The sequence below is a fragment of the Crinia signifera genome, chromosome 8 (genome assembly GCF_055691185.1).
Source record: "Crinia signifera chromosome 8, ASM5569118v1, whole genome shotgun sequence".
NCBI classification, from domain to species: domain Eukaryota; kingdom Metazoa; phylum Chordata; class Amphibia; order Anura; family Myobatrachidae; genus Crinia; species Crinia signifera.
The window spans coordinates 113984775-113999247 of record NC_139224.1 but is presented as its reverse complement, the minus strand read 5'-3'; the positions used below and the strand labels follow the sequence as shown (position 1 = coordinate 113999247).

General features: G+C 42.3%; 1 protein-coding gene across 2 annotated transcripts in view; it reads right to left on the bottom strand.

Moving 5' to 3' along the window:
* The window catches only part of LOC146026399 (calcium-activated chloride channel regulator 1-like), a 119301-nt gene that overhangs the window by 66557 nt on the left and 38271 nt on the right, over positions 1 to 14473 (bottom strand). For both annotated transcript variants that reach the window (XM_083157043.1, XM_083157042.1), the window contains exons 6-8: positions 13714 to 13822; positions 10115 to 10298; positions 6415 to 6639 (exon numbers count right to left, since the gene is read on the bottom strand). In XM_083157043.1, the coding sequence (XP_083013169.1) occupies positions 6415 to 6639; positions 10115 to 10298; positions 13714 to 13822 (518 nt within the window). The remainder of the gene's footprint in view (positions 1 to 6414; positions 6640 to 10114; positions 10299 to 13713; positions 13823 to 14473) is intronic.

Sequence of the window (14473 nt, the reverse complement as noted above, 5' to 3'; positions counted from 1 at the left end):
TGGGCACTGTGCATTATCGGTGTAATGTATAAATTTAAGGATTGCTTCAAAACGAGTCCGAGTCATGGCCATACGGTAAAATGGGGTGCTGTACAGAACATCTGTACTCCAATATTGCCTAATTTCTGGCTTTTTTACTATGCCCATATGTAACACCAGACCCCAAAACGTCATCATCTCTACTGCATCTACAGGGGTCCACCTAGCAAATGATGACGTGGGGTTTTGAGCAATAAACTGCTGGGCATATAAATTACTTTGGTCCACCATTAAATTTATAAAATCATCAGAGACATTTTTTTTGAAAAAGTCAATTTCTCTGAGACCTGTACTATCAAATTGGATTCCTGGGATGGCCAAAAACTCAGGAACCTGGGGCTCAAAATTGTCTGGTGGTGGGGTCCATACGGGATCAATCATTTGGGGGGGGTCTCAGCTGCTCTACGGGGGCGTCTTTGAGGGGGTCCCTCATCACCAGAGGAGGAAGAGGAGCTTAAGACGAATCCTTCAAATTCCCCGCTTGCCTCACTGGCTGTGTCAGAGTCAGAGGCAAGCATGGCATATGCCTCCTCCGCTGAATACATTCTTCTGTAAGACTGGGATGACATTTGGGATGACATTTGGGATGCCATTTTTATATTTGTGTTTCTGTAAGTGTAATGTTTCAACACGTGTATAGTGTAGGGGGGGGTACAAACTTTATTTCAACACGGGTGGAATGTAGTGTGTAGTGTGTATGTAGTGCAGAAAAAAAAAATACTTTATACAGGAATTTGATCCCAATAAAAAAAAAAAAAAATTGAAGGGGTTAAAAAAAAAAAAAAATGTCCTGCACCAAAAATTGAGCACAGATGTTGGTCAGTAACGACCGTCACTGAACAGCGCTCAAAGGCAACAGGACACCCAAAAAAGCAACGTGGGTGTAAAAACAAAAAAAAAACAATTTAAAAAAACTGCAGAAAAAAAATTATATCAACCCTGTGCCAAAAATGTTGTTCAGTGATGTACGTCACTGATCAGCGGCCACAGGACACCCACAAAAGCAACGTGGGTGTAAAAACAATTTAAAAAAATATACCACAGCACTCTCCAAAAAAAAAAAAACAATTTAAAAAAACTGCAGAAAAAAAATTATATCCCTGTGCCAAAAATGCTGTTCAGTGATTGTACGTCACTGATCAGCGCTCAGCGGCCACAGGACACCCACGTGGGTGTAAAAACAAAACCCCACTGCACTCTCCAAAAAAAAAAAACTGCAGATCAGTGATGCAACACTGATTAGCAGTGAGGGGCAGCAGACACACAACTGTGGGTGCAACCTGACAGGGTATATATAAAAAAAAAAACCTGGACCCCCAAAAAGTTGCTGATTAATTAATTTAAACTAATCAACACAAAAGGGGGGGCAGCAGGGGGGGCAGCAGTCAGTTGCACACGCAGCACAACCTTTGGTGCAACTGACAGGTATATATATATAAAAAAAAAAAACCTAGACCCCCAAAAAGTTGCTGATTAATTAATTTAAACTAATCAGCACAAAAGGGGGGGCAGCAGGGGGGGGGGGGCAGCAGTCAGTTGCACAGGCAGCACAACCTTTGGTGCAACTGACAGGTGTATATATATAAAAAAAACCTCTGCACCCCCAAAAAGTTGCTGATCAGCTCAGATATAGTGATCAGCACAAAAGGGGGTGCAGCAGACACAAAATATAGCACTCTCTATCACTCTCTATCACTATCTCTCACTATCTCTGACTATCTCTGACTATCTCTGACTATTTATCACTATCTGTGACTCTATGACACTGCAGCAGCAGCACACAGGAAGTCACAAGATCCAGGAAGCATCCAGCTGCTGGCAGCACGCTACCAGCGGTGATCAGCGGTGATCAGGTAAGTATAAGGCAAGGTTCAGGTATGTATAGCAGGACAGAGTGGCCGGTGACCGCTCTGCACGCAATTCCAGACCGGAATGGCGTCTGCAGCGCAGTCACCGTTAGTTTAAATGGCGCGCCTTGGCTGTGATTGGCTCATCGGTCCGACGAGCCAATCACAGCCTTGGGGGCAGGTGGGGTGAGGTGTCGTCGTCACCGATGACCCCCTCATGCCCCCTGACGCCCGGCGGTGATTGACACCTGTGTTACCGAGCGTCTGATTCGCCGGTAACACAGGAAAACGCTGTGAATGGCTGTTCACACTGAACAGCCAATCACAGCGATCGCCGACGGGGGGGCGGCATCGCAGCCCCCCTGGGCATGCAGGGACATGTCTGCTGTCAGGGACAGCAGACATGTTTAAACTGTCACCGCGTCTATAGACGCGGGGACAGTTTAAAGTCATGACGTATATATACGTCATGTGTCGGGAAGTACATCCCGGCCATGACGTATATATACGTCAAATGTCGGGAAGGGGTTAAGGGTGACTATATAATTACTTTCAGTCATTTGTCATTTGTTGTTTTTATATGTACAATTGTGTCTATTTTAATAAATTGTAACCCCCTTTTTCACTATACACCTGACCATTCCTTTTTTTTAAATTATATGCTCAGAAAAATGTTTTTTTTGTAAACCCTCTTAGCGCAGTCGACCACCCCCCCTTATTCTAGTTCACTCTTTCGGAGAAATTCTTTCTTAGATGGACAAAACCATGTGCACTGCAGGGGGGCAGATGTAAAATGTGCAGAGATAAATTGTTTTGGGTGAGTTATTTTGTTTCTGTGCAGGGTAAATACTGACTGATTTATTTTTACACTGCAATATAGATCTCACTTTGAAATAAAACCCCACCCAAATCTAACTCTCTCTGCACATGTTACATCTACCCCACCTGCAGTGCACATGGTTTTGCCCATTTTGAGAACAAATTTGTACTACGATCAGATCTGAATAAGGGCCCGGTTTTGTCCATCTAAGAAGGATTTTGTCAGAAATAGTGAACTAGAATAAGGCCCATAGCAAGGCTACCTCTAGGCAGGATGCTCCCATCCGCCTGGAATACAACTTTTCCAACATAAGATCTGGTCCCACACCTTTCTGTGGCATAGGATTTCCTTGGCCACCTTCTTATAGGCTCAGATGCCATCAGTGGGTGAGGACTACAGCTTACACAATTGTTTCCTTCATCTCCCCTAAAATGGGTGGACTTTAACAAGGCTTTGCTGAGGACTGGCAACCAGAAATAAGGGTGACTATCAATTCTATTGCATTGCCTGTCTGGCTATTCAATATGAACTGTTTTTAATATTCTACAAGTGTTCTTAAATTAATGTTATTATTTCCTACACACCTGACCATGTATTATTACTATTGTTATCATAATTACTTTAGCACAGTTATACTCCTATACCTTCCTGTTTTTTCAAATGGCTGTGTTACACACTCAACGGGCCGTTCGTTGCGGGGAGGGAGGGCCAGGGGCTTGCAGGGAAACACCCAGTGTTTTATGGGCATCCCCATTAAAATGCTGGGTGTTCCTCTGGGAATGCAGGTGCGGCTTTCCCTGCTCGGGTGGCTGACGTTACATGATGTCAGCGTTCGCTCGGTCTTTGGCGAAGAGCGACAGAAATAAATGTCAGTATAGACTAACCTTTATTACCGAAGGGGAGAGAAATCATTCAGTGGTCGGCGACCATAGAATTACTTCTCTCCCCTTTGACGGCATTTGAGGAGAAGTGTTCGCGTACACATCCCCTTGCATGGTGCCAAGGGGATTCGGCGGTGGGGTGAGGGGGGCCCCTGAATCAACCTGAATCAGGCCCATAGTGCAGTTACCTGTGATTCTGAGTTGTAATCATCTAAGACGCTTCTCAACAACATAAAACTGGTCGCAATTGAGCAATCTCTGACAGAAGAATCATACCGAAAGTGTTTCATGGTATTGCAATTAAATGTGACCTATATACATAGGCGTGCACACATTGAGTGTTAGGGGTGCATAGGTACCCCCTAATGCTGTGCCCACCCTTATGAAGACCTCCCTGCCACTAGCAATACCAGCAATACCTTTTACCAAACACTTTTGCTTTTTAGAACTGTATCCCGTTAAAAGAATCAATTACGTGTGTTTTGCATTGTTAATTGTACTACTAGACCAGTGTCACATCACTATATACCTGCGTCACCCATATATGATTATGACTTTATTTGCATAGAAGATTGAAACTGAAATAGACAGGAGATTATGGGGTGCCTAGGAGATGTTTTATATAGTAGCGAGTGCCAATAGATGATGGTAGACACACCTGATTGGCAATGTTAGACACACACAATGGGCGGTGTAAGACATTTGGCCATACACCATCTAATAAAAAGTGCTGCGCACACCTATACCTATATAGTTATGTGCTTGCAGAGTTGCCATTTTCAGTCACATCTTCTATATGAAGTGTGATAGCAACTGTTTCTGCAGTCAGAGTTCGGGCGAAATGCTGTCTCGTGGATATGTAAATCTCCGATTATTGGAAGGATATTCACATTATGCTTATAATTGCTGGAAGTGGAAGTGTCCAGAATTGTGTCCAAATTAGACTATTGGGTAGATAATGTAACCTTTTCTTTTATGCAAAGCAAAAACATGCTAATGCGGTCATGAAAAGGTCTAGGTTGGGCCAAACCTCAATAGTGTGAATGGCAATTTAATTGTAGGATTACTTTTTGCCACATGAGCTTGTCTTTTGGCTCATGTCCCATGATTTTCGTTATTCCAGAAGCATTATCTAAGTAGTAGTCTTATCGTAAGGAAAGGGTAAAAATCCTTAGCCTAGTGGGTCCCAAACTGTGTGCTGTGGCACCCTGGGGTGGCTGAGTTCACTTGCAGCGGTGTCTTGGTTGGTTGTCCAGTACCAATTCAAATTATTTATGGTCAATGTAACAGGCAAAACCAGAGCTAAGTGCTATCAATAATAATATATGTGGACAAACAGAAGCAGATCTCGTCCCACACCACATACCGGACCTTAAAAATTACATAAAAGCACAATTTACTTAATTTAATATTTGTTTCTGTATTTCTCAATAAGAAACATTTAGCCTAGGGGTGCCGTGAAAATCTTTTGATGCTCTAAGGTGCTGTGATTCAGAAACGTTTGGTAACCAATGCCTTAGCCTGAAAAGATTAAGGATTACACAGATACAATATGGAGGGACTGCAGAAGATATCTCCTTATCTGAGGTGGCCCCTCCTGTCCTGACTGAAAAGCTCCATAGCTTTCTGTGTTGTCAGATTAACCAAGCGATGGAATGCTACCCATTCCTGAGCTTGACCCTAACAGCTAAAGCTATCTGAAGATGGCATTTAGCCTATTGTAGCCTTATGGGGCCTAAACACAGGGTGAATTCATCCCATCTTTTAAGCGATCTGACTTAGTTTGACTAGATCGCTTAGAAAATGCCCCTCCATCTCTCCATGTGTAAGGGCTATAGCGATAGCGATGCATGGCCCAGCGTGTCACGGCCAGACGATTTTTGCATGCAGGATAAATCTAGTCAGATTGCCAGTCAGGGTCAGTGTTCTCATCAGAGAATAGTGACCCTGACAGACTGCTCAGCATTCATTGCTGACACATGTGCGCTGAGCATTCTGAGCAATCTAGCATCGTTAAGCTCGCTCAGCACAGTCGCCCCGTGTATAGGCCCCATTAGACCCCCAGCAAGAAGAGAAAGTATTCTTGAGGGTGCACTAAAGCTCACACACATGGGCGCGGCTCAGCTCCTGCTAATTTATGCACACCAAAAAATCCCATGACATGCCTGCGTTTACCCGAGCATTTCCCCAATAACACCCTCAAACACTGTCTTCTTGTCGCTAATCCCTTACTGTGACCACCATCACAATTTACTTGCTGCATGTGCGCAGTACAGCGAGATGCATGAGCAGAAAAAGAACATAGACCAATGTGTGGCTGAATCTGTACTAGGGGCCTTATTCTGGTTCACTCCTTCTGGCAAATTCCTTCTTAGATGGACAAAACCATGTGCACTGCAGGTGGGGTAGATGTTACTTGTGCAAAGAGTTAGATTTGGGAGGGGTTTTACCTCAAAGTGAGATCTATATTGCAGTGTAAAAATAAAGCAGTCAGTATTTTCCCTGCACAGAAATAAAATAACTCCCCAAAATCGAATTCTCTATGCACATTTTACATCTGCCCCCCTGCAGTGCACATGGTTTTGTCCATCTATGAAGTAATTTGCCAGAAGGAGTGAACCAGAATAAGGCCCTAGGTCCAATGACAACAAGTGCCTTTTTCTGTGCTATGATTTAGTGCTAGTCAATAAACACCAACACGATGTAGTGGTTTACAGCAGATTAGTAGTACTTACACCATGTTGTAGTATAAATAAAATAGCCCGTTGTTCATCATGTGAGCCACAAGTGTTCTATATAAGAAAAAAGCAATGGGAAAAGTACATACCTTATTCATGCTCCCTGAAACATCAAGAACCAAGGTGACCACTCTGTCCTTATACTGCAGCAGGCTGATAGTAGGTGGAGGAATGTTGGTGTCCGGTAGAGGAGCGCTCTGTGATATGTCGGTGGATTTCCTAATCACTTCCCATGTGCTCTGCTGGTCGCATAATCGGTTTTGTTGGTTTGGAGCTTCTTTGTTATGGGAGTTCTCATTGCAGAATGCATGCACCTTAAAAAATGGTCTTATTAGTTCATGGTTGGAAATGATTGCTGCATAGGTAATGCCCTCCCCATTTTAGGTTACGATTATTATTGTTTTGGGAAGTGGTCTATACTAATGGAGGATTATCAGGAAATGTCAGCATTACAAGACCAAGGCCTATAACCTGTTTATAATACAAATATCTGTGTCTTCATTTTTAAACATTTTTTATTGAAATTTGCAGCAAAATATCAGCATCCTCTCTAATACTTGTGTTTTTATTTGCATGTAATATTTTTGCTTACATTTGCTTGAAGTTTATCTATGTTGTAAGTCCCAGTGTCATATATATAATGTCCTCCTCACTGTCTTACTAATTAATGGTACTAATAATGTAAAATAAAAGCATTACAAAATATAAAATGTAAATATTTGTACATACATTATTAAATATTGGTTTGCTCCAGAAGGAGCCTGGTGTGTATCCGCACAACCACGTGAATTAGTTAATTCTTAAGACAATGTAAACCCAGAATTTTTAAGTCAGTAATGGGGGTGCTGTTCCCTTCAGTCCGATAAGTACATTTTATGAAAGAAAGAGAAAAAAGGGGACTGTTCAGGGGAACGCACTGGTAACAATTAAAATGTAACTTTTATTAGTTTCCTTATAATATTCCCTTATATCAGAGTTATAGGATAACACGTAAACAGTGACAAATAGAGGATAAAATCACAAACAATTCACGGACATACATACATATAATGTGATATGAAAAAAAAAAAAAAAAAGATTTGTCTGTTAAAATTTCACAGGTGTCTGTTTGGAAAAGATGTCTGTTTAATTCAGCCCAAAGGAGCTAGCCTCTTTATTTCGTGACTGCAGAGTTTATAATATCGTCTCCTTTATTTGGAATGATATTTACGTATCAGGTTTTGTAGCCCTTACACTGGCCACAAAATATTTCCAATATTTAGTAATAATTACTGTGATCTGACAATGGTAAACCTGTCATGTCAGATATTAGCACAGTTTATGAGCCTGTGGTGCCCTCTTCTGGTCACTTTAAATTATTCAATAGTAACGCCTGTGACTGGAAGATAATACGTTTGAAAAAGCTGTCAAACAGTAAAACGTTAGCGTTGGCATGTGTCATGTGAAAAATGTCTGTTAGCCGATATTTGACAATTGAAATGAAATGCTGCCTCTAAGTTAATAACTGTTAATTAATAAGAAAAGGACAGTATTAAGGGCGGGATGTATTAATATACATCGCCGCCCTTCGCCGGGTGTCCGCCGCGATGCCAGCGCATATGTACTAACATATGCGGCTGGCATTGCGGTGCGGTAACGGAGACCCCCCGCAATACCTGTACTGTGGTCTGCGGGGGGTCTCCGTCTCCTCCCTGCCGACTCCTGATGCCTACATGCCAGGGACAGCTAAGCAGGCTGTCCCCGGTGCCTCCTCCTCCCCCCTGCAGCCGGAAGGACGTCCGGCTGCGTTGATAGGGGGAGGAAGGGCTTACCTTCCAGGGTCCTGGAGGACCTGCAAGAAGGTAAGCACAAGGGAGGGGGAAAGGGGGGACGCTGCGAAAAGAAGCCCGTAGGCTTCTATAGGATATCACCACCCAGAGGGTGGCGATACCCTGCCTGGAGAAAACGGGGCGGACGGGTATTGGTACATAGGAAAATGCGGTAAAACCCCTGTTTTACCGCATTTTCCCTTTAGTACATCCCGCCCTAACTGAGCTTTATAAACCTGATCATTGATGTAGCAATATCTCACAGTGACCAGTGGAGGGCGCCATAAGTTCATAATCTGCAATAATATCTAAATTAACTACTGTTAGCTCACTGCAGGTGCTGCTAAATATCTGAAGCACTTTACTGTGATTATAAAATAGGATTTATAACTGAACCATGCAGAGGTGATCATTGATGTAATGTGACTGAGAAGTAACACAGAGAAAAGCACACCAGGAAATCACACTGATGTATAACCAAATTAACTATTCTCCCCGTTCTTGCATGGGTTTCCTCTGGGTACTCTGGTTTCCTCACACAATCCAAAAATATTCTGGTAGGCTAATTGGCTCCCAACAAAAAAATAACCCTAGAATGTCTGTGTGTGTGTCATACTTGCCTACCTGACCCTCTCCATGAGGGAGAAAATGCTCTGTTCCTGGCCTTCCCTGGTAATGTAGGATTGCCATCACCTGTGGTGAGTAGGTTAATAGATAAGAAAGGTGTTTCACCACAGGTGATGGCAATCCTACATTACCAGGAAAGTCCAGGAACAGAGCCTTTTCTCCCTCATGGAGAGGGTCAGGTAGGCAAGTATGGTGTGTGTACATGTGGTAGGGAATATAGATTGTAAGCTCCACTGGGGCAGGGACTGATGTGAATGTTCAACTATACTCTGTACAGCGCTGCTGAATATGTGTCCGCTATATAAGAAACTGTTAATAAATAAATATTTGTGACATCACTCAGAGATATTACAAACTTATTATCTTCCAGTCACAGGCGTTACTATTGAATAATTTAAGGTGACATCTTTTCCAAACAGACACCTGTGAAATTTTAACAAACAAATCTTTTTTTTCCCCATATCACATTATATGTATGTCCGTGAATTGTTTGTGATTTTATCCTCTATTTTTAGCTGTTTAAGTGTTTTTCCATAACTCTGATATAAGGGAATATTATAAGAAAACTAATGAAAGTTACATTTTAATTGTTACTAGTGCATTCCCCTAAACAGTCCCCTTTTTTCTCTTTCATTCATAAAATGTACATATATTATTATACTACTTGTGTAATGCTGTGTACACATGGGTACAATCAGCAAGTATTTTGACTATATAGTCAAAATCGTATCGAGATTGCATGCAGATCGTAAGCAGATCGCACAGGTTTTTTACCTTGCGGTCCCGATGCCCGCTCCCGTGACAGCACAAATCAAAACCCAAATAGACATTGCAGCAATGACTATATAGTGCAAATCAAATGTAGATAGTATGAATTGTATGTAGATAGTACAGAGTTAGCAAAGATTGCATAGCACTCAAATCTTAAGGGACCTACACACATGGCGATTTCTGCCAGCGACTTAAGCTATGCTAAGTCGGGCAGTTCTACGCCTCTGTCGCTCAGCACACAGAGCTGACAGCCCACACACAGAGCGAGCTGTCAGCTCTGGGCGAGAACACTGGCGACCAGCGAGATTGATGGACACTGCTCATCAATCTCCGCCAGCGATAGCAACGCGCGGGGATGTGCATCACTGTCGCTATAATCCCTACACACACACACCGATGTAGGGGCGTTTTCTCAGCGACTTTGCCAAACTAAGCAAAGTCGCTTAGAAAATGCCTTAATATCGGCATGTGTGTAGGCCCCTTTAAGTCGAATAGCAAAGGGGATCTCACCGTGTGTACACACCATAACAGAAGTTGTCTCATGATTTACAGCAAAGTGAAACACTTTACTTTTGATACTTACAGGTTCCAGTGCTTGTCCATACATAACAGATTCATGCACATTTCTGTCCACGTTTGGATAGAACATACAGCCCTCCTCAAACAGGCCAGTGATGGGGTCAGTTTCACAATCTACTTTTACATATGTGTTCTGCACAGGGTTGTATTCATCAATCTTATATAAACCGCTCATGCTCAGGGGACATCTGAAATGAAAAGAAACAATAATGTTATGAAATACAAATTGTAATTTCACCGTTAAAAAATCCAGTATGTTGCAGCAGAAACTTCTGACAGGTGATAACATCTGTATTTTAATTGATGGTTGTCATATGTTTATGACTATTTAAATTAAACCAATTAGTGCACAGGGCAATATATTATTAAAAGCAGGTTTTCCATCATTAATAGAAGGTATACAATCAATTTGTAATCTTTCAGAATGTTGGTATTCAGATGATAAGTCAACACCATATGGAGGACATTCTCAAAAGTTCAACAGGTTTAAATAGTTGACATGAATGTGGGAAGTTCTATTTCCCCACGGATGTCGTTATGGGCAACCAATCTGAATCTACTTATTTATTTAGCACCTTCTAGAAGTTAACAGATTAAGTAGTATCTGATCTGTTGCCCATAGCAACATTTCATGTGAAATAGAACCACCATCTTAGTAAATTTCCACCAATATGTGTTCAGTTTTTTGGGATTTTTTTTAATCTTTTCATAGTTTACCATCCATGCGTACTATGTTTGGGAATGATACTCTGTGCCAAGTACAGAGACCTTGCAAGAAGTTGGTGAGTAAAGTTATACACTAATTGAAAATTAAAATTTGACACCCAAAACACAGATTTTTTTTATTTGTGTAGACCTTTTGGTGTCGCGACTATTTTTGTGTCAACTTTTTCACATGCTGACTTAAACACTTTAAACCTTTAGGGCAGTATTCAATGAAGAAAATTCTCTGTGCATGGCGAGAGATTTTTTCTCTCGCCATGCACTCTCCGTGTTCCGGAGCCTCCTGCTCCCACTATTCAACGTATTTAAGACTCGCCGTCACTCGCGGCGAGTCTTAACCCCTGCAGCGGACGAGCCTCCGCGGCAGGGAGCTGACAGGGAGCCGTGGGATGGTGGCATCCAGGGAGATTAAAGTCTCCCTGGATGCCCCAGAACATATGTGGGACCCAGGCAGCACAGGCTGCCCCCCCCTATAGCCAGCGGGGGACCCAGTATTCACTGCACCCGTTCATGCATATTAACGATCGGGTGCAGTGAATATATGAATATGTAATGAGCGGCTCGAGCGCTCCGGCCCCCTGCTGGCTGCACTGTAAAAAAAAAAAAAAAATTAATTTTTTTTTAATTAAATATATATTCATGTGCTATAAGCACATGAATAAAAATAACATGCCCCTTCACAGAAAAAAAAAAACAGATTTTTTGGCACCAAAATAAAAAAAAAAACCCTTTTAGATTAAAAGTTCACATTCCAGCTCTCCATCAAAAGATGGAGAATTTCTACACGGAGAGAGACGGCGAAAATCACTTAGAAAGACGGAGAATATTTCACATTGAATAGGGTTGCTCGCTTTTGGAGAGCAAAATGCTCCGTCCAAGGCGAACAAAGCACAAGTTTTCCACAAAACACGGAGAACTTTTCTCATTGAATACTGCCCTTAGAGGGAAATTTAATAGGATGAGAGATTTAGAAAGTGAGAGATTTGGTAAGAAATCTCCAGTGTTTTAAAAGCAGCAATCATTTACACTGCAAAACCAGTTTGATTTCACACACCCTCCCTCAAAACGCCTGGGCAAGCCTGCTTTTTCCCTGGCACTTCCAGAAAACAACCGATTACCACCCTCAAACATTGGTTTGCTGCCAATCTACTTGCAAACCACTTGCAATCAGAAAAATAAATAAAAGTTTGATATGATCCGTACGCAAGTCCGTCTTGCTAAATCACAGGCCAGTAATCAGGTCTGAATAACCCTGAGTATTCAGCAATTTAGGGGCACCGATACAAAATTATATTTTGCCCCCGCCTAAAGATGTTATGACACCCTGCTGCCTATATAGAAAGCGCTGACAGCCAGGCAGAGAGCGGTGTGCTCTCCAGCTGTCAGAGCAGGCTTGCGAGCCAATCGAAGCTTGAGGTCTGGCAGCCAGTCAGGAGCTACCACTGCTGCTCCTGATTGGCTGCCGGACCTCAAGCTTCAATTGGCTCACGAGCCAGTGGGAGATTTCAATATAGCTGCAGACCTGAATAAAGCCAGGCAGGGCACAGCTCTCTGCCTGGCTTGTCAATGAGCAGCATTTCACTCCCCCTTGGCAATGAGCATTTTACTCCCGCTTGGCAACGAGCATTTTACTCCCCTCTGGCAACAAACATGTAATCCCTCTTGGCAATGAACATCAAACCCCTTGACAGTGAGCATGAAACCCCTTGGTTTTGAGTATGAAGCCCCCTAGTATCAAGCATGTAACCCCTGGCATTAGGCAGGGCACATATGTGACATAATATGTAATGGGCACCACGGTGTGTGGTGTAATGGGCATCAAGGTGTGTAGCACAATGTGTAATGGGCATTAAGGTGTGTGGCACAATGTGTAATGGGCATTATGTTATGTGGCCTTATGTGTAATAGGCATTATGGTGCATGATATAATATGTAATAGGCATTGCAACTTGCGGAATAATGTGTAATGGGCATTACGGCATGCAGAATAATGTGTAACAGGCATTACGACATGCGGAATAATGTGTAATGGGGCATTATGGAGTGTGATATAATGTGTAACGGGTATAACGGCATTTGCTATAATGGGGGTTATTCTTATTCACTTGGAATGACACAATTACTCTCTAATCCACAAAACCATATGCACTGCAGGTGGGGCTGATGTAACATGTACAGAGAGAGTTCAATTTGGGTGTTTTATTGTTTCTGTGCAGGGTAAATACTGGCCACTTTATTTTTACACTACAATATAGATATCAGTTTGAAGTACACCCCCCGCCCAAATCTAACTCTCTCTGCAAATGTTACATCAGCCCACCTACAGTGCACATGGTTTTGTCCATTAGAGAGTGATTTTGCCTTTCCGAGTGAATCAGAATAACCCACAATGTGTATTACGGTGTGTGGTATAATGTGTAATGCCATGCCCCATTTTGTGCGGCCACGCCCCCTTTTGGCGCGGGATCCCTCAAGCATGATTAGTTGACTCTGGGACCATCCATTATCATATTTCTAGATTTGCCAGTGATTCACTCAGCACTGTAAGCAGCCTTATATACTCAGTTACATGAACTTCTCTTTACTGTAATTGACCAACATGCCACCTCTAAGCAAAGGAGGCATATGCACCCGATCTGTACATGGACATTGGCATGTACCTTTTCTTGGGGTATGGATTATGCAAAAGCGTTCAAGAAAATGATTATTTCTTAAAAATACTAACCCTGTTGCAACAGATTCGTTGTGCTCGGTCACACTGAACAACAGATTTTAAATCTAGTTCCACAGTATGGAGATGTCCTCGCTCTTGGCTATTACTTTCTAGACTCTTATCATAGAGCAGACACTGAATAGAAGTTTCTCAGATCTCAAATGTACCTGGTTGCCTCCACTTTGCCCTGTTTGCTGTGGTAGTAGGGAATCTCATCATTGTATTCATCAAAAACTCCCCATCTCAGATGAGCCCATTCATGGACAAACACTCTTCCTGTAAATATATATATAAATAATAAAAAACATTGGTACATGAATTCATATATTTAAAAAAAAAAAAAAAAAAAAAAGATTTTGGGGGAAATTTATTGGAGTTCTATTTCAGATGGGATGTTGTTATGGGTAACCAATCAAATACTATCTATTATCTTCTAGAAGGCATTAAATAAATAAAAAGTAGATTCTGATTGGTTGCCCATAGTAACATCCCATGTGAAATAGAACTCCCATCTTAGTAAGTTTCCTTCTTCATGTCCCATTATTACATTTTAGGATTGCATTGCATTCAGCATACATTTTCATGGTTGTACTAGGACATACAAAAGATCACACCATCTGTACTGTTGAGTGCAGTGGTTGATTTTAACTGCAGCCCCTATATTAAGGGGTCTATTCATGAAGCAGTGAAACACGTCTGACTGGCTCACTTCACAACTCTTTTCAGTGCTTTATGACTAGACCCCTAAGCCACTCCTCTGCCTCTCTCTGACATTCCTACCTGACGTTTGTGCACATGCGCTAGTCCTGCCTCTGTTTGTGCAGGTGCACCAGTCCGGGTGTGGTATAGCACACCGACAGTCGGGATCACGACAGTCATTAGCCCGACGATGGGATCCCAACTCCCCGGAGTCAGACAGCAGGGGGA